A 23,082-nucleotide genomic window follows, 5' to 3' on the forward strand; every position below is an offset into this window, starting at 1 on the left:
CACAAGGTTTGGCTCCATCTCAGGGAGTTAGGGGTTCAAGTGCAGGGTCAGGGTGGTAGTGGCCAGGACACCCCTTCTCGCTCTGGTAGCCCTGATCCTTTACATGCAGAAGCATTCCTGCCCCAGACCCACTTCTGTAGGAGGTGACACCCGGAGAAAGAGCCTTTCCCCAGCACCGTGAGTCTCCAGCGTGGACCCCTGCAATCTGGACAAGTTTCCTGCTTAATTTTCATTCGGTCCCTCTGTCTGTTCATCCACAGAGCTGAGTGTCCACTCTGGGACAGCCCTGGAATCCTGTGCTTGCCCTCAAGGGCTCATGCCTGACTGGGGTTAGTGAAGGGGTGTGGGGGGAGCATGACCAAGGGGGCCCAGCCCCTGCCCATGCTGGTGGTTCCCAGGGCTCTGTCTGGTCCCCCCTCTCCCACTGTGGCTGTGACCCTCGGGGGCTCTTCCCTGCCTCCTGCCTGGCAGGGTCCGAGGTTCAGGGCTCTGGCTCCATCTCACTGGGGTCTGGAGGATTCAGCAGCCCCCCAGATGGCAGCGGCAGCATGGGCCACGAATCGCTGAGGTTTTCCTTTTCCGAGCAGCGCGTTTCCCTAAATTGTCTTTGACTGCGTGCATGGGTAATGAAAGTTTATGCCCTTGTTAGAAGGACAGGCGGCCAGTTCCAGTTAGAACTGGGGCTCTCTCCTGGCCAGCCCCCCGCCCCTTCCCCCCTCAGGAGCGAGAGCTTGAGCGCGAGTGTGCGTGCGCGCGCGCTCACACCCCCATCCCCGGTGGATAAGAAGGCTGTTAGGGGAAGGGAGAGGGGACGGGGAAAAAAAGAAAAAAAAAATTTCCATATTTGTGTAAGTTGCTTTAAAAGCATTTTATCATGTCATAAAAAAGGGAAAGTACTCTCAGAAATTGATCCTCTCCGCCAGCCCATTGGACAGAAGGACGTTGGGATGTTAATGGCCATCCTGCTCCAGGGTGGCTTATTAAAAAATTTATACATAAATGCTTAAAATTGCATAAATTATTTAAAAAAAACCAACAAAGTAAGCAATTTGAATTCCCTCTTCTCCTCCCCTTGGCTCAGTCCCACTTCTGCGTCCCCCCTTTCCCAAGCCCTCATTGTGGTCCTCCCGGTGGTCCCGGGCCCTGTCCCCTCCTCTGGGTGTCCCCTCTTTTTTCCACTTCCCACCGTCCACCATGCCCTCCTCTGGGGTTTCCCTGCCTCACCCACAAATGAATGCCCCAGCACACTCACATGCACACGCACTAATAAAAACACCACTAATAATGCCCCAAATCGCAGAATTAAATATTAAGGCCAGAGGAGGCGGACGTGGAGAGGAGCAGCCGCCACCGTAGCCGAACTTGGAGCTGATGAGTGTGTGTCTCGCAGGCGTGGAATGTCACCCACACATCCTGGAGACCGGAGTGGGGAGTTTTATGATGGTTTTTCATTGATTTGTTTCCCCAGCGCAGCTGCCGACCTCTATTGAGGGACAAACATAATCAGCACTGACGCAAATTAGATGGTTATTCGTTTTGAAAATTGACAGAAAAACAATAAAAAAGATGAAATGCTCCCAAATCAATAGATATAATGAAATTCAAATAATCCGAGAGATGAGGTCTCCATGGCAACTGATAATGTGGAAAAGAAAACAATTTAATAAAGGACAGACACACTTTGAAAACAGATTGGGCCCCGGGAGGGGGGCGGGCTGGCGGGCGGAGGGCTGGAGCGCGGGCTGGCGAGTGAAGGATCACTGTCCGTCCCAAGGACACCCGCCATAATTAAGCGAGGCTTTCGGCCCCAGAAAGTGCAGATTCAGGTTTTAATACACAAAATTATTTCAGGAGCAGTGAATCGGAAAGTCGTTTGTAATGACCTTCCTGAGAGGCCCGGGCGCAGGGCATGTTGGAGGCTGGGCGGCCAGGCCGGCTGAGTTATGGCATATTTGTGTTTTTATAGTGCGGAGGGGAGGGGGTGGGGGGGAGGGGGGGAGAAGGTTAAACAGTATTTACAGCTCAGTTGTTTTCAGAGAGGAAAGAGAAATAGAGTTCATGGGGAGATGCAGCGGGCAGACGGGCGGGTGAGCCGGGGAGGCCTCTGGGCGAGGTGGGAGAGGCGGTGGCCCTGGGTGGGTCTTCCACCCTCGGACTGCCCGGCCTGGCCTTGGGGACCCTCAGAGAATGCCAGGAGCAGCCTCCCCACCCCTGTTCCTGGTGGGGGCCTTCTAGGTCTGGGGCCTCTCTGGGGACAGGGTGGGAGCCTGTGTCCAAGCTCTGTGCGCATCCAGCCACATCTCCTCAAGTGAGAAGGTGAGGCATTCTTGAGGCTGCTGCAGAAAGCTCGCCTTGCCGGGCACCCTCCTGGGCTCTGCATCAAAGCTGGTCGCTCCTCCGGTTGGTGCTGACCTCCTTGAGTCACATGCTGCATCTGGGGTGTGCCCAGCCTTGGGCACGGGACGAAGGCCTGTCAGTGGCCTGGGGCTGACAACCTCCCTGCCCCGTCCTTGGGCACCACCTCCCTGCCTCCTGCACACAAAACGGAAAAGCTTGGCCCCTTGGGGTTTGGCAGAGGCAGGGGCCACAGAAGGGGAAGGCACCCAGCTGAACCCCCTCCTGGTCCCACCGTCCTCCAGAGCCGCCTGCCTGGGCAGGGCAGCGCAGACACTGAGAGCCCGGCCCTGGGGGCTCACCCCTCCCTCAGGTGTGTCCCCCTCAGGCTGCAGGAGCCGCGTTCGTGCATCCATGTCATGACGCACACAGCACAGCCAGGCTCCCGGCCGCTGAGTGTGTACACGTGTGACTATAATATGATTGTACAAATACCAAGGTGCCTGAGTGTGTGTGCGTGTGCAGTCTGCGTGTGCGCTGTGTGTGTGTGTTTTAAATCTCCCCTGGGTGGTAACTCTTTTTTTTTTTTCTCCCCTTCCTGTTTGGCTGTGACCTGGGGGAGATTGATGGCCAGCCTGTGCGGTGGATGCTAACAGTTTCCCTGATTTATAGAGTTACTTACGCTAAGTGAGGCCACTTAGACGCGTCTGGATAGTAAACCTTTTAACTGGACTAAAAAATCATAATAAATAAATAAACAAAGGGGCACACGTAGGGCCCAGTGGCTGGGCACCCCCCCCAGTTCCCCACCTGGAGCTGTTGGGGACCAGGGGGTCCAGCTGAGGGCCTCGAGGAGCAGTGGCTGCTCCTCTCTGCCAAGTGAGGCGCAGGATTGGGCCCAAGAGGGAAGGAAGGACACCCCTGGAACTGTTAAGATAGAGGTGGGCTGCATGGTGGGGGGAGGAGGGAGGGAGGGGGATGGGGGGCCCGAGGGAGCTTGTTGGGGAGCAGAGCCAGGGCAGGTGTCTCTGGGAACCCTTCCTTGCTTCCTAGACTCACCGCTCCTGTGGCACCGAGACTTTTCACCGCAGTGATCACACTTGTAACGATGTGAGCGAGCATCTGCCCCCTGGTCTAAATTGAACCATCCGTCTTGGCAGGAACCAGGGCAGTCTGCTTGCTCATGTCATGTCCTCGGAATTCAGCCCCCCTGGGGCTGGTGGCCCGTCAAGTGCAAGTCCTTAGGGGTGGCAGGGAGGCTCCGAAATTGCTGGCACCCTGGTTGGGAGGCTGTGGGAGGTACGCCTAGGGTCTCAGATGGTGAGATGTCCGAGTCCGACTCTCGCACAGATGCTGGATGACTGCGACAGTTGACAGCCTCACTGGGCTCTGCTTTTTCATCTGGAATCGGACAGGACGATGGCCGTGCTGGGGTGGGGGTGGGGTGTCACTGAGGCTCTCAGTTGTTAGCAGTGGGTAAGTGCAGGGGAAGTGCTCAGGGTGCCAGCTACCATATTGCTCTACGCTGTGCGGGCCAGGGCGGCCACCAGAGTGGCTTAGCGGTGCCCGTGGCCTCCGAGCCGCCTGGCAGCAGACAGGCCAGCCCCCTGGACCTCCCCCACCGGAGGGGACGGGTGCTTGGCCCCTGCCTCGCCACTTCTTGATATACAGCGGGCATTAGGCCGCCCAAAGGGGCCACTGCATCCTTAGGAAGAAATATGTCCTCATTTTTCTTAAACACCGTTTCCACTGAGTGAAATGTTTAGAAGGGACGCGCAGGGAGAACTTTATTTCCTACCAGGGAGTTCAGAGCCACCAGGCAGAGCCCATAAAGCACCCGGAGCCTGGTAGCTGACAGTCTGCCCGGCCCCAAAACACATTACTCACCGGTGGGGAGGGGCTGCCAGGCCTGCCATCCCCTGGGGACTAGCCCCCACCCCACTCCACCCCACCCCAGGCAGGACGGGTGACTCTGAGACCCGGTCATGGGCATCGGGCTCTGGAGCCTCTGGTCCCCTTGAGCCCAGGCTACCCAGGGCTAGGAAGGACCTGGCCCTGACCGGGCGAGGAGGTGGAATCAATCCGCCCCCCCCCCACCGCCCTCAGTCCCCAGGGATCAGGGATGAGGGGCCCAGGTGCAGCTAGAGGAGCCCCCTCCCTCCCCCAGAGCTGGCAGGAGCCCTGGCCTTCCCCAGCCTGTGGAGGGAGTGATGCGGTTCCTGCCATAATGGGCCCTTCTCCCGAGGCCCTCCCTTCATTCGATTTCTGAAGCTGGCTGATTTGCATATTTATAAATATCAGTAAATTATTTATTGTAGCAATCTGCTGCACCATTTTACCCATCACAGTTAACACTTTAGGGGGCTCCGTGTTATGGGAACTGGGAGTGGGGGTGAGGAGGATATGGGCAGGAGTAGAGAGGAGCCCTCTTGGGGTGGCCTGGGACTTCCTAGAGCCTCCGGAGCTGTCATGGGGACATGGTGGCAGCCCCGCACCTTGCTGCACTCCGGCCTTTGTGCGCTTGGGCTCTGGAGTGTCTTCATGGCTCCAGGGTCAGCTTCCTCCTCTGTCAAATGGGACGATGGCAGTACCTGCCTCACGGGATCGTGGTGACACGCCATGAACTAGCGCCCAACAGGTGCGAGGACAGGCCAGTTCTTGCCCCTCCCTCTCTCCGCCCTGAGCATGACCCCTCAGCTTGGAGACAGAGCTGCCTGCTGGGGGCTTGTTGAGTTTGGAGCCCCTGGAGGGGAGACTCAGACTCTGGGAGCCGGGGAGGGGCCATTTGTTGCCCACAGCCCGGCCCTCCAGCCTCTCCTGTCCCAGCTACCAGCAGCCTCTTCTGGCCCAGGTGTGGTTTCCTGGTCTAGGGATCTCGTGCTCAGAAGTGCACCACGCTTGCCTGTTTGTCCCCTCCCAGAGCTCAGCTGCCTTTTCCCAGATGCTTGACTGTCAGGACCTGTGCTTGGCACAGACAGACACCCTGTCACCTTAGTCCTGCAACTCTTTCATGGGCATAAAGCCCGCTCAGAACCCAGAGCTTAGCAAGGGGCAGAGCCAGGCCCTGAACTCACAACTGTCTGCCCCAGAGGCCAGGCCACACCATGGTGCAGTGCTGCCTCCCAGGGCTCACCCTGGCCCATCCAGCGTCCCTGGGGCCAGAGGTTGCAGGCTGGGAGACGCCCTGGGCTGGCTGCCCACAGGCAGATACCAGCCTGCTCCTTTCCCCGGGGCCCAGCTGGGTCCACTGCAGCTGCCCTGCCCCTCGCCTCCTCCCTGGAGCCCGGCCTTGGGTTAGCGGTACGGGAGTCCCCGCGCCTTCCCACCCTCCAGCCCAAACTGGCCTCCTGGGCAGTATTGTTCCCAGAGGAAGTTTCCAGTGTAAATAGAGCAGCGGGCAGGCTGGTGGCGGGAAGGAGATGAAAGGGGCAGTGACAGGGCCGGGGACGGATGGCTTCCTCCCATTGAGGCCCGGCCACGGCGTTTATATTTTAGGGAAGAAAGTCAGGGGAATGTTTACATGGACAGGAGCCTGGGGTCAGACCACTAGGGGGGTAGTCTGCAGGTCCCAGGGTCCTGAAGGAGGGGGAGAGGAGAGGGCCCCACGGGGTGGGCCGGAAGGCGGGCGGGCAGGCATCTTGAACCTCAGCTCTTACACACACACACACACACACACACACACACACACACACACACACACACACACACACACACACCCCTCTACTCACAGCCCGACTCTCACACGTGTGCACTTACGAGGAAGGCCTGCTTTTGCCTCCTGCCCTGCACCCCAGGCCCACATGCCTTCCCACCTCCACCCCTGGGAGCAGCGGGAGTCAGAGGGAGGGCAGCATCTGGAAGGCAGGTGGGCTGGGGCAGAGCAGCAGCTGGAGGGCAGGTGTCGGGGGCGTGGGCGGAGCCAAGGGGCCTGCGGGCGGGGGGTGGGCCCCCGGCACACAGCTGCAGCACAGCTGGTGGGGGCCCGCAAGGGACTGAGCCAGGCACACGGCCGGCATCAGGAGAGGGTGGGCAGGGCTGGGTGGGCCCGAGTGCCAGGAGGCTCCAGGATGGGTGGGGGCCCAGGGACGGGGTGTCACCAGCAGCAAGTGCAGCCCTGGGAGCTTCTGCTTCCCTCTTCCTTGGGATAAATATTTATAGATTCATTTGCCGTCTGCCATACACACTTGGCTGCTTACCTCCTGGTAAAAATAGAGCAGGATCCCCCACTCCCACCCTCCTTCTCTACCAGGGCCAGGGGCAGAGGGGCCCAGGTGCGGCCTGCCCCCCATAGGTCTGCTTGAGGAAGCCTGGTGTCACAGAGCCTGGTGGCTGGCCTGGAGGTCTGGTGGGATGGCGTGATGAGGGGCCCCATCAATGAGCCTTGAGAAAGAGCCCACGATGGTGCTTAGAGACTTGGGTGTGGGCAGTGCAGACTTGGAGACGTGGACAAACATGGGTAGAGTGGGCATCCGGCTAGGGCGAGGGTGGGGACCGGAAGAGCCAGGGCTGCAGGACTGGGAGAACTGGGCAGCTGGCTTCAAGACAAGGACCTGGGACTGCTTGGCATTGTCTGTATCGGGGGGCGACCATCTGTGTGCACAAGCCAAGTCTGCCTACAGATGAGGTCCTGGCCCAAGTGTGCCCATCTCTGTTTGAGTCAGCCTCTCAAACACAGGCTCCAGGCATGTGTTTTTAGTCTCTTGATCCATTATAGTGAAGCCCTTCTGACTGTGGACCTGGGAGCAGAGTCCCTCCCCAGGCTTAGCCTTTTGAGCTGTGTGGAGACGCGGCCATGCCCACCCCCTGGGAGCCCTGCCATCTACAGGCTTCGATGGGGCCCCCTGTGCACAAAGGGAGTGAGCCACGACTGTGTCTGCCGTGGCCACCACCCCACCCCTGGCACTGCCGTGTAGGAGCTCACTGAATGGATGGGTGGACGGACAGATGGACCAATATACAAATAAACCAGTGTAGGTGTGTGAGCTTTGGTTGGCATTTGTGGCAGGTCCCAGCTGTTTGGGGGTGGTCTTGCCATTCCCCACCAAGCCCTGGGCGCCTGCTCAGTGGCCGGGAGGGAGGTGGCCAGTGCCCGGGTAGCCTACTTACAGCTCCAGGCCATCTGCATCACACTGTCATGCTCAGGGAGGAGGCACTAGAACGGCAGCCTCCGGGCATTCCGCTGGGAATCTGAAGAATCCCAATCTATTCCCACTCCTCAGGTCTGGAAAGTGGGCTTCCTGGGGCCAGCCAGGCCCCCCAGGGCTGCAGGAGTTGGCTGAGGGAGAGTGACATCCTGAGGCACAGCTGGCCTGGCTCCCGGGGCCAGACGTGGGGAGGAAGTGCTTCCAGGAGCCAGGGCTGAGACGACTGCTCCTGTGCGTGAAGTCATTCGTTCATTCATTCGTTCATTTACAAGATATTTCTGAACCGCGTAGTCCACACCAGGCTCTGAGAATAGAACCCACAGTCTAGTGAGGGGACAGACGTGCCCTGGTCTCAGGGCAGTGGGGTGGAATGTGACTGGGGAGACCTCTGGCTTGGGGGACGTGGGGCTGTTGAGGTGGGTGGCGGTGCCTCTGACCCCTCTCTTCCATCCCCACAGCTGAAGGCACCCGGTGCACCGACCCGCCCACAGGCAAGCCCGCGATGGCGGCCAAGCGCAAAGGCGGCCTGAAGCTCAACGCCATCTGCGCCAAGCTGAGCCGCCAGGTGGTGGTGGAGAAGGGCGGGGAGGCTGGTGCCCATGCCGAGGGCAGCCCACTGCGGCCCCGGGACAAAGAACGCAGTGGCGCCGAGTCCGGGGTGGCCCGGGCCCCCCGCAGTGAAGAAGACAAGAGGCGGGCGGTGATTGAGAAATGGGTCAACGGGGAGTACAGCGAGGAGCCGGCGCCCACGCCAGTTCTGGGGCGGATCGCCCGGGAGGGCCTGGAGCTGCCACCTGAGGGTGTCTACATGGTCCAGCCCCAGGGCTGCAGCGACGAAGAGGACCACGGCGAAGAGCCCCCCAAGGACGGCAGCGTCCTGGAGGAGAAGGACTCGGATGGGGCAGCCTCCAAGGATGACGGTGGTCCCAGTGCCAAGCAGGCTTCAGGTGGGTATCTAAGCCCTGGACGGGACAGAACCCCACGAGGAGGAGGAGTGGTGTGTCTACAGAGCACACCCTCTTCCCTCACTCTTGCTCCAAGTAGTGACCCCTCTTTCGGGCCCACGGAGGACTCCTGAGGGGGTCGGGGCTGGGGCTGAGGTCACAACCAGAATGGGGGAGATGAATTGGGCAGGGGTTGGGGCGGGGGGTGGTGTGGCAGGGGTGAGAAGGGAAGGGCCTGAGAAAGCAGCTTTCCAGACATGTGAGCAGGGTTGCGATGGGCTGCCAAACACACAGTGGGTCTTCAGGAAGACAAATGAATGGGTGAACAGGCAGATGGATGGATGGATGGATGGATAGTGTGTGGGTAGATGGCTTGCCACAAGTACCTGCTTGGGAAGGAGCCTGTTGGGGGGCATAGTACCTGGATATGCTTGGAGAGACAGCCAGCCAGCAGATCCCATTGCACCCACCTGCCCCGGACGTGATCCCCTGGCTGACCTCTCTCCCACGAGATGGCTAAGGCCTGGCTCTTCTGGGGTCCACGTATCCTTAGATGCAGAGCAGCCCTGAGCTCCTCCTGCTGTGCGGAGGGAGGACCTCAGTTCTGGGTGGGAGGGGGTATGGCCAGGGCTGGAACTTGGGGCCTGGGCTCTCCTCAGCTCCCCAGCCTCCTTGCAGCGAGCGCCTAGCGTCCCGAGCCTCCCCTTCCCCTGCAGCAAGGGGCGCATCTCCTCCCTGCGCGGGGAGCCCTGCGCAGCCACATAATTATGCATATAAGATATAAACAGAGCTGTTTAATTATCCTTCGCCACATCAGTGACAGAGTAATTAACAAACATTGCAAGATCAATGAGGAAAAGTGTGACCTTCAGTTTCCTCTGATAGGAAAAGCCCTTGCCGTTCCCACACACAAGGTGACTGCGCTGGGCCTGAGGAGCGGGGAGGGACAGGGACCAGGGCCACTGTCCCTTCAGCGCCCCAGTTCCTCCTGGGGGAGTGGCGAGCTGGCCCGGCAAGAGGCAGGGCTGGAAACTGCCCGGTGACCTCATGGCTCCAGACCTCGCCCCCTCGGGTATGGGATAGCAGCGGGATGGCAGCATGACGCCAGGCAGCCTGCTCAGCCTGGGCCCTGGAGCTGGGCAGCCAGAGCCCAAGCTGCCCACCATGGCCTTGGGAATGCAGGCCTCTGGGCTGCCCCCAGGACCCCTGCCTGGCCCCCTCCCTGCTGTAAGCCGTCTGCCCTTCAAAGCCTTCTGATTCTCTGCCATATATAGCGAGGGCTCAGCTGCCTCCAGCTATTTTTAGCCCTTTTCCCTGGTCCCTGAGCCACTGAATCTAGCATCCAGAGCCCACCCCTCCCAGGCTGGGTCCCCCACCCCAAGTGGCTTGAGGTCAGGACGGCAGCCCACCAGCCAGCCGGCCCAGGGGGATAGCCATCTGTCAGTTCCTGGAGTCACTCTGCCCACCCTGGGGGCCGGGTGCTGTCTATGACTGTTCTCTCCTCACCCGGCAGGCCCCAGACCCCACAGAACTGCCCTCCCCACTTCCTCCCAGGAGCGCGGAGGCTCTGTCTACATGCTTCTAGGTTTTCTCTTGTGCCGGAGCCCAGCCCGGCGCTCAGACCACCTCCAGGTGGGGTTGGGGGCAGGAGAAGAGCCCGCTGCTGGGTGCTGGCCACACCTTTCCCTGGCCATGCTGTTAGGACCCCCAGCCTGGGGTCCTGCTGCTCTGTGGGCCCGGGTGTGCAGGCTCAGACAGGAGTAGAGAGAACACACATGTCCTCTGGGGCCTGACGAATCTCACCCTCCTGAGTGTCCCCACCCCTGACTCGGGGCGGGGTATTATAGCAGGTGGTCGGTGTTAGCAAGTGTCTGTGCGGGAAGGCACATCCTGGCGGGGGGTGTCCCACAGGCTTGCAATGGTGGCACATTGTGTGTGGAAGGGGGTTCGTCTCCAGGGAACAGCCCCAGGCCAAATGGGACGGTCTTGGGAAGCTGGATGTGGAGTTTGAGGTGGTCTGGGTACGCTTGTATGTGTGTCTGGGAAGGTCACTGGGACATGAGCTTGTGAGAGTGTGTGTGCATGCACGGCCCCACGGGGAGGTGGCTGCGGGGGACTCCCCGTGTGCCCTGCCGTGGACACTGGAGTGAGAGATGTGGACCGTCAGCCGCTGTGTCTCCGGCCCTGACTCTCCTCTGCGTGGCCCACCCTTGTGCATGAACACGAGTGACCAGAGGGTGGCAGGGAGGTTTGTAGGCTTCCCTTTGTCATAAGTCTTGGCTGGGGTGGGGCCCTGAAGGAGTCTGAGCAACACATCAGCAGGCTCTCTGCCCCCTCGGCCCTGTTGTCTGGGACCATTAGCAACCGGGGTGGGGGGGGGCCAGGAGGGGCCAAGAGGACAGGCTCTGAGGAGGCTTGGGGCAAGCCCCTCGTCCTCCTCCCGGGGATCAGGGGTCTGTGTGTCCATTTGTGGGGGGAGGGAGGGCCCTCCAGGCCAGCTCTGCCGGTCCCACCCCTGACCAGTCCCCAGGGGTCCTCCTGACTGCCCAGCCACTGGCTCACAGTCCTACCCCCCCAGCCCCCATTCCCACCCCCACTCCGGAGGCAGGTTGAGATCTGGCCTTACTTCCAGTAAAATGACTTCTCTTTCATATTAGGCCAAGGCGAGAGAGCGGAGACATTTATGAAACTTTGTTTAATGTACTGAAAAGCCATCGGCCAGAACATTTAGGAAATTGATTTTCCTGGCATTGATGAACTCGTTTTATTTTACCCCAGTATTAATTACTTTTTTTTTAAACAAATTAATTTAAGAGTCGTAAAACCTAACAAGTGAGCCAAATGTCCATAGATCATGTCCTGCTCCGCCCCCTCCCCAGGCCGGCCCCCTCCCTCTCTGGGGGTAGCCTGTCCCTTGGCTACCCTGCTCCCTCCCAGAGGTGACAGCCCCTCTCCTCTCCCGTAGGAGAGGCCTCTTCGCTGCGGGACTACGCGGCCTCCACCATGACCGAGTTCCTTGGCATGTTTGGCTACGACGACCAGAACACGAGGGACGAGCTGGCCAGGAAGATCAGCTTCGAGAAGCTGCACGCGGGCTCCACCCCTGAGGCGGCCACCTCCTCCGCGCTGCCCACCTCCGAGGACGCCCTCAGCAAGCGGGCGCGGTTCTCCAAGTACGAGGAGTATATCCGCAAGCTCAAGGCCGGCGAGCAGCTGTCCTGGCCGGCCCACGGCACCACGGCCGAGGGGCGGGCGGGCAAGGAGGCGCTGGGCCCCCTGCCCGGCCTGCGGCTTCCCAGTAGCACCACGCACCTGGAGACCAAGGCCACCATCCTGCCCCTGCCCTCGCACAGCAGCGTCCCCATGCAGGGCCTGGTGGCCCGCGCCTCCAAGTACGACTTCTTCATCCAGAAACTGAAGACGGGTGAGAACCTGCGGCCCCAGAACGGGAGCGCCTACAAGAAGCCGTCCAAGTACGACCTGGAGAACGTCAAGTACCTGCACCTCTTCAAACCCGGGGAGGGCAGCCCTGACATGGGCGGGGCCATCGCCTTCAAGACAGGCAAGGTGGGGCGCCCCTCCAAGTACGACGTCCGGGCCATCCAGAAGCCTGGCCCCGCCAAGGTTCCGCCCACCCCCAGCCTGGCTCCCGCACCCCTCGCCAGCGTGCCCACCGCTCCCAGCGCCCCTGGGCCAGGCCCTGAGCCATCTGCCTCCCTGCCTTTCAACACTCCCGAGTACCTGAAGTCAACCTTCTCCAAAACAGACTCCATCACCACGGGGACCGTCTCCACTGTCAAGTAAGGCGCGCGTCACCCTCATTGCCAACCCTGAGTCCAGCACTGGGGTGACCCAGAGACCCACTTTCTTCCTCTGAAGCTCACACTTGTGGACACATGCAGCCGCACCTTATGCACATCTACTGTGCGCCCAGATTCTCACACATGTACTTACACACACTGCCTACATAATCACTCACACCCAGTTCATGGGCCCACACACTACACATATTGCTGTGTGCACAGACACTCACTCACATACCACATACAGGCAAACCTTGTTTGCACTTCGAAGATGTTGCGTGTTTTTGCACACTGAATGTTTGTGGCAACCCTGCGTTGTCAGCTGATGGTTAGCATTTTTTAGCAGTAAAGCATTTTTTAATTAAGACATAGGCATGGTTTTTTCAGACATAATGCTATTACACTTAATGGACTACAGTATGGTGTAAGCGTGCCATTTCTGTACTCTGGGAAACCAAACAAATTCACGTGACTTGCTTCATTGTGACCATCGCTTGATCATGGTGGTCTGGAAGTGATCCTGCATCATCTCCAAGGTCTGCGCGTGCTTCTGTGCACTTGCTCACCTGCTGAACCCACCTGCCAGAGTCCTGTAGCCCCATCTGCCCACAACAGGCTTTTTCTCCCTGCCACCGTGAGGGCCAGCTGCGGGCTCTTGGTTGACTGGGAAAGCCCTACTCTGGGTTGCGGGTTCAGGGCTCCAAGCTGGTGGCCTTGGCTCCTGGATTCAGACCCTGGGCTATGTGAAGGGCAGCAGGAGACGGTAGGAGGCTAGGGTGGGCGGACCCAGCGCGAAGCCCTCGGCAGTGGTAAAATGACTGATGGATCCATGTGTGGGGCTGAGAATACCTTTCCCCATAGCCATCCCTCTTGGGGGAGGGTCCAGAAACCTGAGAGCAGACCTAGAGAGCCGCCCTGGGCATGGGGGTTGTGGGGGGCGGGGGGCTTTTCCAACCCCTCAGCCACACTCGCTTGGTGCTGCTCTTGCCCTTTCCCCTGGGGTCTTCCCTAGTGGTCCCTGGTACCCCTCTTCAGCCAGAAGTGTCCTGACCCCACTGTGTGCAAGAGGGGCCAGGCCCCAGCTTCCCAGGCTTCTTGTGGGTTGGACTCTAGGTCAGACCCATGTTCAGGGTGGAGCCCTCCAGCCCTGCCAGCTTGAAACAGCCGAGCCCTTGCCAAAGGTGGGTCAACTGAACCCAACTGTGCTAGTTTTCTGCCAAAGGACTTTTCCCATCCCACCTTAAGTGCCCAGGATGCTACAGAGCAAGGGAGACAAGGGTCAGGACCCCAGGGCAGGGAGCTGCCCCCAGACACGCCTGGGGCAGGAGGCCGACTCGTCCACTCATCAGCTGTGCCCTGTGTGTCTCTCACCAGGAACGGATTGCCCACAGATAAACCAGCTGTCACTGAAGATGTAAACATTTACCAGAAATATATTGCCAGGTAGGCCCCTGGGGAGGAGACTACCCTGGAGAGGTGGGTGGGGCAGGAATGCTGGGGACCGTGGGACCGCATGCCCATCTGACCGCTAGTATCAGCTGCCTGCTGCCTCCCCACCCCCACACACTCCTGCTCCCAGACTCCCTCCAGGGACTGCCCTCTGCCGCATCTCAGAGCCCCTGCCCCCTTCACGAGGTCCAGACCACAGGCCCTTAAGCAGCTCGTACCCCAGGCAGGACTCGGGTACCTGAAAGGGCCTGCTAGCAGGGCCCAGCCACAGGTGAGCACAGGGCCCCCCCTCCACAGCTCATCCAGAGCCTTGGGGTGGGGGGCAGGAAGGGCAATGCAAGCCACTTTGGAACAGTAAGGGGATGAGAAGGGGTGTGGGCAGGTGGCCTCAGCATGCAACACCCCCCCACACACCACCCTGGGCTAGACATTGACACTCACCACCTGACTCCAGGCCTGCCCCTTTACCTCCTTAAGGCAGCGGGCTTGACAGGTGAAGAAACTTCACCTCATCAGATCGCCCAGCTCAGGCCCCTGGCGGGCAGTGCCTGGCGGGGCAGCACCTGGCTGGGCCAGGCCCTGGCAGCCGTGTTTCTGCTGATCTCCGTCCCTCTCTGTGTCTCCCTCCTGTTCCTCCTTGTCTTTTCAGCTTTGCTGTACTCTCTTTATTATTATTATTATCATTATTATTAGTGCCTCAGCAGATGGCTCTTTTGGCAGCTTCAGCTTAAATCTTTATTCGCAAGTGGTTCTCCCCGTTACACGGGGCTTCCCCTCGATCACTCCATGGTGGGGCAGGCAGGCTGGGCCCACCACCTTGTCCACGGTTATCACGGTGTGTTCTCCCTGGGTGGTCATCGTTCAGCCTACGAGATCCCCCACTCTGGCAGTGTTGGACCCCGGAGAAGGCCCAGGGCACTCTGAACTGTAGGCGGTGGTGGCCAGGCAGCTAGTAGGGGCTCCGGGCTGGGGAGTTGGCCAGAGAACATGCTCCCTACCACGGGAAACCAAACAGATGCTGGACTTTAAAAATTCATCACGCTGGACTGTTTCAAGTGTCGGGAAAACCCAGGACAGAGGGAGCCCTTTAACACTTCTCAGTCACAGAACCCTGGGCTGGCCCGACTGGGGTCCCCAGCACCTGACCCGGCGCTGGGTGGGGAGTGGGAGGGCAGCACCTGCAGAAACAGCAGCTGGGCCCCCTTGGGGCTCATGCCTTCCCCACCTGATCCCATCCCATCCTGGGCCTGTTCCCCTGACCCTGCTCTGGCCTCTGCCTTTGCCCTGCTTCCTCGCCGCAGTGTTGGTGCCAGGCCTCTGTGTGCCCCCCCAACCCCACCCCGGCATTCCCTCTTGGGGCAAATAAGGCTCAGTCTGCAGCTCAGTCGGTTTGGGATTCCCAGCGGCCCTGTCACTCTCCTTGGCCTTCTCAGCCTCTGCTTCACAGACACAGGGGCCACTTCTGCCCCTCCAGATCTCCACCCAGGGCCCCCACACCCCAGCAGCAGTCCTCTGGAGCACAGGCACAGACTCTTCTCAGCCACAGAGGCTGAGGACCCTGGAGCTGGCATCCAGAGAGGCCTGAGCCCGCCCCCTCTTCCCTGCAGGTTCTCAGGCAGTCAGCACTGCGGCCACATCCACTGCGCCTACCAGTACCGCGAGCACTACCACTGCCTTGACCCCGAGTGCAACTACCAGGTATGTCCCGTGGGCACTGACCCTGCTCCCGTAGGCTGGTACAGCAGCAGAGGAGCCTCCTGGAAGCAGGACAGGGCTGCAGGGTTCTGCTAGGGCCACCCGAACTTGACTTGGGCAGGATGAGAGGCCAGAAAAACTCTCAGCCTGTCCACATTCCTAGATTGCTGCCCACAGGCATCTGATGGGGTCTGGAGCCCTCTGCCTCCCCAGTAATAATTATTCTTGCTCCCAGGCACTGAGTCTCCCATGCACCAAGGACTGCTTAGATAGCCTGCATACCTTGTCTAGTCAGTTCTTTCCAGTGTCCTCATGAGGCTGGTACTACTGCCCCATTTTACAGATGATTATGTTGAGGTTCAGATAGACTGACCCTTATGTTCAAAGCTCATCCTCTAGTGGGTGCAGAGCAAGCGAATGAGAGGGGAATGCAGACGGTCTGTCTCACCAGGGAGCCCAGCCTGGCAGGGCCCATCGGTGACACTAGACAAAATGAGTTGTCACCTGTCAGAGGCCTTAACTGAAAGGCCTGGCCCGATTCATCTTCTCTGCTTCTGGGCCTGACGATGGAGAGACGTGAAGAAGGTCAGGGAAGGGTCTGTGGCTCTGGAAACTTCAAAATTATTCCCTCCCAAGTCCAGGGTGCTGGCCTTGGGGCAGTCTGGGCTTCCTCGACCCAAATAGAGTTCTTTGTAAGGAGGACCGGAGGGCCTGGGGGCCAGGCGCAGCTTCCCGCCCACCAGGCCCTCTCTCGGCAGAGGTTCACGAGCAAGCAGGACGTGATCCGGCACTACAACATGCACAAGAAGCGGGACAACTCCCTGCAGCACGGCTTCATGCGCTTCAGCCCACTGGATGACTGCAGCGTCTACTACCACGGCTGCCACCTCAACGGGAAGAGCACCCACTACCACTGCATGCAGGTGCCTGCCACCATCCTCCACCCCACCCTCCCCCAGAGGCTGGCCTGCCCAGGCCGGGGCACCTCCCTTTCTCCTTTCCTGGGGCTGGCCAGTCAGAGGAGAGGGTCTCCGGGGCTCAGGCTCGGGCAGTGCCCGGTGGGCCGGGGTGGGGACTTCCCCATGGCCATACTTGGTGCGGGTGCAATTCAGCGAGCTGTTTATACAGACCGACATTTTTCAGGCTTTAACACCAAGAGCAGCATTGCAAATGGTTCCTGAGGAGGTTTTTGTTTAATTCTTTGTTTTAATGCCACGCAGAGTCTGGGCTTTTTCAAGGTGTCAGGTCCAGGGGGGAGCGACTTTGGGTTGCAAATAGCAGCCGCCGCGCCTCCCCCGATATTTGTCAGGGGGTTGTTATGGCCTCTGTGAAACAACCTGGGCCAGGAGGAGAGGGGGGCTCGCTCTCCGGGCTCTGAGATGGTGCAGACACTGGCACGGCCCAGCCCTCAAGAGTGTTCGGATTCCACTGGTTTTTACTCAATATGGCAACGCTGCCTGCCTTGGCCCAGCTCGGGTGGGGTAGGGAAGGCCCGGTGCCAGGAACTGTCTGCCAAGCAAGTCCCTGGGCTAAAGGTGACTGCCAGGCCCCTGGGTCCAGCCCTGCTCACTCAGGGGGCTTCAGAGGTAGAGCCACAGATTGGGGACCCAAAAGCCACCTCCTGCAGCACAGGACTCCCACGCCTGTGTGGGGAGGTGTCCCAGGCTCTCTGAAGACAGCCTGCGCCCAGCACACAGACCAGGCCCTAGGGGGCCTGAGGGGTCATCCTTCATTAACTGCAGTCCCACCGGTTGGATGTTGATGGATGCTGAAGCTCCCCCACCGGGGTCAACTGCACCTGGAGGAACAGCCAATCTGAGCTCGCCGGGGTGCTTGACCTCGGCTCCCCTGACTGCCATTCTGGCCCCTGCAGGTGGGCTGTAACAAGGTGTACACGAGCACGTCAGACGTGATGACCCACGAGAACTTCCATAAGAAGAACACCCAGCTCATCAATGACGGCTTCCAGCGCTTCCGTGCCACCGAGGACTGCGGCACAGCCGACTGTCAGTTCTACGGGCAGAAGACCACGCACTTCCACTGCAGGTGAGCGGAGGCGGCCGGGGAGGCTCTTGGCTTGGGGAGGGCCAGAAGGCAGGGCCCCAGGTCCCTGGGTGGCTCAGAGCCCTGCGTCCTCAGGGCAGTAGGAACAGGAGCCAAAGGCTGCTCCGAGGCCCCAGCTGAGCGTCCAGCCTGATCTTCCACCCCGAGGCCCATCCCTCCCGGGGCCACCCTGGGAGCAGGGCAGGGAGTCCTCCTGACCTCGCGAGGCTCCATGACAGCCTCCCAACGTCCCCCCCTCCACCCCCAGGCGCCCCGGCTGCACGTTCACCTTCAAGAACAAGTGTGACATCGAGAAGCACAAAAGCTACCACATCAAGGACGACGCCTACGCCAAGGACGGCTTCAAGAAGTTCTACAAGTACGAGGAGTGCAAGTACGAGGGCTGCGTGTACAGCAAGGCCACCAACCACTTCCACTGCATCCGCGCCGGCTGCGGCTTCACCTTCACCTCCACCAGCCAGATGACCTCACATAAGCGCAAGCATGAGCGCAGGCACATACGCGCCTCGGGCTCCGGCGTGCTGGGGCTGCCGCCCTCGCTGCTGGGCGCCAAGGACACGGAGCACGAGGAGTCCAGCAACGACGACCTGGTCGACTTCTCAGCCCTGAGCAGCAAGAACTCCAGCCTGAGCGCCTCCCCCACCAGCCAGCAGTCCTCCGCCTCCCTGGCCGCGGCCACTGCCACCTCTGAGGCCGTGCCCAGCGCCACCAAGCCTCCCAACAGCAAGATCTCGGGCCTATTGGCCCAGGGCCTGCCTGGCTCCATCCCCCTGGCGCTGGCTCTCTCCAACTCTGGCCTGCCCAGCGCCGCACCCTACTTCCCCATCCTTCCTGGCCGGGGCAGTGCCTCCCTGCCAGTGGGTGCCCCTGGTCTCATGGGTGCCATGTCGTCTGGGACAGCAGGCTCAGCAACCCCTGACACGCCCGCCCTGGTGGCCTCGGGAGCTGGTGACTCGGCGGTGGCGGGGGCTGCCTCGGTCCCCGTGCCCCCTGCCTCAATCATGGAGAGGATCTCAGCCAGCAAAGGCCTCATCTCGCCCATGATGGCCAGGCTGGCCGCGGCCGCCCTCAAGCCCTCTTCCCCCTTTGACCCAGGTGAGCAGGCTGGGCCCTGCGTGGGAAGCCCGCTCCTCTCCAACCCCAGGAGCTCTCTGGCCCCCGTGCAGAGCAGAGTGGGGGTGTTCGGCAAGGGTGGCTTTCTATCCCTGGCCCTAAGACCCCTGTACCCCTCTTTCCTGGTCTTTGCCTCCATCCTCTTTATTTCCTGTTTGGGGCCCCTCTCTCTGGCCTGCCCATCCCAGGCAACTCCTGTTTCTGTCTTTTCATCTGTGAAGTATGAGCAGTAATCCTGGCCTACAGGGTACCTGTGTGTCCCCAGGGCCTCTGTGAGCTCCCCCTACCCTGCCATGTACAAGTCCAGCCCCAGTGGGAGCCGGCCCTGAGCCCCAGACTTCCCTAGGACCTCCTCCAGGTGACAGGAGGGGACACGACTTCAGCCCAGGGCCAGGGTGGCTGCACCACAGGGATGCTCAGGGGATTCAGGCCTGGACAGCCCCTTGAGACCAAGGATGCCTAGCCCAGGCTCTCGCTCTCCATCAGCCCTGTACAGTCACAAGTTCTGTGATAGTGGAGGCGTTCCATTCTGCACTGTCCAATATGGTAGCCACTTGTCACATGACTGTTGAGTGCTTGAAATTGGCTAGTGGGACCGAGACCTGGATTGGGGTTTCTTTCAGTTGAGCCACATCTGGTCAGTGGCAGCTGTGTCAGAGTTGCTGGGGTCATGTCTCTGTCTTTCCTCTGATCATCATGGAGAGTGATTCCCCTTTCTCTCAAGTTTTCTGCTCCTTAAAAAAATGTTCTACTTTTTTTTTCCTCTGAATTTTTTTTTTTTTTTGGCTTTTTTGTTTCCCTTGCTCCTCTTTGTCTGTTTTTCCCCATCCAGGTAATTAGCATTAGTAAGATCTTTAAGAAGAGTTCTGCTTTTGTCTGGCGCGGGGCTCACTTCATTCACTCATTTATCAACCACTGATGCTCACTGAGGGCAGCTTGTTGCAGAGCCAGGCGCCAGACCAGGGGCTGGGGACATGGCGGGGAAGACAACAGACAAAGTCCTTGCCTTGTGGAGCTGATGGAACAGTGGGGGGATATACTGTTTCCAAATACACCCCCTGGGAGGTAGCCAAGTTGGCCCTCAGTAGTCTGGCTCCTGAGAATGTCTCGAGACTCACCAAGACTGAGGGTCCCTGTGGTGCCCCCGAGCTTGAGCTGGCTGGAGGGTCAGGGCCCTGTTTCCCTGGGGACCCTGCGCTAGTGGCTTTGGGGAGCTCCTGGAATGTGGACTCTGAGTTCTGAAAACTAGCGTCTTCCCACTGGGACATTCCTGTCAGCCGATACCCACCTTCTACTCCACGTGTCGGAGGGTCAGGCCAGACTGCCCAGGGCCGTGCACCTCTGCACCAGGTGCCTGCAGGCTGGGCCAACACGGGGCTTGGTGGCCAGGCTGTCAAGTACTTCGTTTTCTTAAGAAAAAGCTCCTTCCCTGAAAAGAAAGGTCAAGTGAAGGGGAGGGGGCCATTTTCCTTTATTTTTTAATAAAATGACACTTGCTGTCTGTGAAGCAGCTCTCTGTCAGCTGCAGCGCCTTGGGGCAGATTAATATTTCAGTCACTTGGGGATTGTGGGGAAAGGCTTGGTGGACATGTTCCTGTCAGCAACTTCTTTGGCCCTGTTCTGCTTGGCCTCCTGAGTCTTCTGCCCACCCAGCTCCAGCCTTTGCACCCATGCCCACACCCCGCCCGCTCCCCCCACCCACCCCATCCAGCCCAGCCTGGCCAGGGTGGGCCTCATATCCCTGCCCTGGACAGCTTGACGGGCGAGGTCACATAGTTTGAACCGCTCTGATTGGCTGTCAGCTTCCATAGCCCTGACACAGCAGATGCCCCTCCTGGGCATGCTCAGTGGAAGGCAGGGCCGTCGCCCCGGCAACAGTGGGGACGGGACCCACGGAGGGGGCGCAGCTCCCAGTCTAGATCTGCCACTTTCCCTCAGCATTAACAGAGTCTTTAATAAAAGCCTAAGCGGCAGCCCCACAAATTGACTGTGACAGTCGGTGGAGAAAATGAAGGGCCCCCACCCCCGTCCCAGCCCCCTCCCCAGCCTCCCGCCCTTCTCCTCCAGGAGGCCCTGAGCCAGGACAACTTTGACATAATTTTGCAATAATTATCACTTGAAGAATTGCCACACAGGGGGAAGCGTCACAAGCGATCATGTCAGTGGGAAGAACCACTGACCAGCAGTCCAGGCTCCCCGAGGGCCCCAGCCCACCCGGCCCGCCGTCTTCCCCTCGGAGGGTTCCGGCTGGTGCCCCTATGAAGCCCTCGGTCCCTCTAACACCGTCTTCCCTCCCCTCCCCTGTAGGAAACGGGCAGCAGGCCACCCCTGCCAGGTTCCCCCCAGCCCCGGTGAAGCAGGAGCCCGGTGAGAGTGCTGGCGCCCCAGGTCCCCACGAGGCCTCCCAGGACCGCAGTTTAGACCTGACTCTGAAGGAGCCCAGGTGAGGGGAGACCCAGGCCTCCCAGCTCTGCCCCCTGCAGGAGGCTCCGGGGACAGCACCCTCAGAGCCAGACCCCGCGGGGGCCAGGGGCCCACCTCTCCGGACCATGGGTCATCCACCTGCCCCGGGAAATATAGCTGGGCGGGGCCAGTGCCCCATGGGCCGGCTGGGAGGGGTGAGTCTCCGGGCTCGGTCCCGCGAACGTCTGAGCTAAAGCCCCTTGGTTTGTGTGTTCCAGTAATGAATCAAATGGCCACGCAGTCCCGGCAAATTCATCTCTTTTATCCTCGCTTATGAATAAGGTAAGAACCATCCATCACACGCCTCCCATTCCCCCACCCAGAGAAATTAAAGCTATGCTGGGGGGTGGGGGGGATGTGTTTGTTTTTTAATGTTTTGCCTCTAATAAGATGAGTTTGTACCATTTAAATTTTGAGGCCATTTTTCATCGGATATAATTTCAGAGCCACTGCTTACAAATTAATTTAATGAACTGGCTGAAGAAATATATTCCAGCCTCTGACACCCTTTTTTTTTTCCCTTCAGATGGAGGGTTCCTAAAGCTTTTCCAGAGCCCTCTAACTTCTTTTGCTCTTAGTTATTAATTTTATTTATTTTATATATTTTTTGTTTGTTTAAAAAGGTGGGGGGGGGATTAAAGTGGGAGCAAAGCATCAATTTCCACTTTTCGGGTTGAGTAATGGTCTTGGACGCCTTCTGCAGAGGTCGCTCCAGAATATTTATTTTAAATAATGCAGGGTCTTTGTAAATTATACATCATCTCAAATATATTTCCCCCCTTCACATGATAAATTTGACTACGGCAAGATTAATTTGGTTACTGTACGCAAGTGACTGCCGAGGAGAGAGCTAGGTCTGGGCTGGACCTCACTGGGTGGGGGTCCCGCTGGGCCCTTGGGCTCCTGCTGGCCTCGGCTCCAGGGCGCCCATGACTTCCACCTTTTCCCCTCCCCTGGTTGCTCTCTTGCCCCCCTTTTCCATCCTGGGGTCACTGCTCCCTGCACCCCCTTGTTCCTTCCTGTCGGAACCCTGCACCCCACCTGTGTGGGTCAAGCCTTTCCACGGGCTCCCCGCCCCCCTCCGCTCCCAGCGGCAGTCCGCCTGTCTTGCTCTCATCCTGTGAGCTGCCCTCCCTCCCTCTCGGCTCCTCCTTTGTGTGCCTTCTCTTGTTCTCAAGGAATTCGTGGGGGTTCCCCCCATCCCTCCTCCTCCTGCACTTCTTTTGAAAACCTGGCAGGAAAATAACCAGGGAGCCGCGAAGTCTGGGGAAAGCTGGGCTGTAGTGTGTGCCCTGAGTCTCGGCTGCAGATTGAGTGATGGCTTCTAGCAGCACAGGGTTTGTGTGGTGGAGCCCTGGCAGCTCTGCGGGGCTGAGGAGGCGCAGCAGGCTGCCTGCGGCAGCATCCATTCACTGTGGGCTCCTGTGCAGCCAAAGCTGCACGGGGTCGGGCCTCCTCTCCTCCCAGCTGCCAGCTCCGTGATGCTCTGGTCAGTTTGGAGAGATCCAATCGGCCCAGAGCTGCCACTGGTCCCAGGGCAGTCGGGCCAAGTGTCCTGAGGTCCCCAGCCTGAAGCTCGGGCCTGTCCTCCTGGCAGATGTCTCAGGGCAGCCCCAACCTCGGCAGCCTGTTGAACGTCAAGACGGATACGGAGGGGGGCCCTGCCGGGGAGTCCCCACCGTTCCTGGGCAAGGCTGTGAAAGCAATGGTTCAGGAGAAGCTGTCAGAGCCCTGGAAGGTGTACCTTCGCAGGTGAGGGGCTTCTGGGTGAGCAAGGGGGAGGGGAGGGCCAAGTCCACGGGTCCCGGGGACCAGGGGCCAGCCCCACCACCCACCCTGGCCTGGCCAGAGCCCCGGGGTCTCCTCTAAGCAGCCGGCTCCTCTGCCAGGTTTGGCACCAAGGACTTCTGCAACGCCCAGTGTGACTTCCTCCACAAGGCCCACTTCCACTGCGTGGTGGAGGAGTGCGGCGCGCTTTTCAGCACCCTGGACGGGGCCATCAAGCACGCCAAGTGAGTGGGGGTCGGGGACCCGCGTAAACCAAGCCCTGTTCATCCCAGCCTGGCTCAGGAC

General features: G+C 59.7%; 1 protein-coding gene across 4 annotated transcripts in view; it reads left to right on the plus strand.

Moving 5' to 3' along the window:
• CASZ1 (castor zinc finger 1) overlaps positions 1-23,082 on the plus strand; it is a 152,130-nt gene that overhangs the window by 118,833 nt on the left and 10,215 nt on the right. For all 4 annotated transcript variants that reach the window (XM_061160418.1, XM_061160419.1, XM_061160417.1 and 1 more), the window contains 11 exons: positions 7,937-8,425; positions 11,388-12,222; positions 13,600-13,668; positions 15,282-15,372; positions 16,128-16,292; positions 17,243-17,415; positions 17,681-18,528; positions 20,854-20,989; positions 21,228-21,291; positions 22,607-22,761; positions 22,899-23,021. In XM_061160418.1, coding sequence (XP_061016401.1) covers positions 7,937-8,425; positions 11,388-12,222; positions 13,600-13,668; positions 15,282-15,372; positions 16,128-16,292; positions 17,243-17,415; positions 17,681-18,528; positions 20,854-20,989; positions 21,228-21,291; positions 22,607-22,761; positions 22,899-23,021 — 3,148 coding nt within the window. The remainder of the gene's footprint in view (positions 1-7,936; positions 8,426-11,387; positions 12,223-13,599; positions 13,669-15,281; positions 15,373-16,127; positions 16,293-17,242; positions 17,416-17,680; positions 18,529-20,853; positions 20,990-21,227; positions 21,292-22,606; positions 22,762-22,898; positions 23,022-23,082) is intronic.

The sequence above is a fragment of the Dama dama genome, chromosome 14, assembly GCF_033118175.1.
Source record: "Dama dama isolate Ldn47 chromosome 14, ASM3311817v1, whole genome shotgun sequence".
NCBI classification, from domain to species: Eukaryota; Metazoa; Chordata; class Mammalia; order Artiodactyla; family Cervidae; genus Dama; species Dama dama.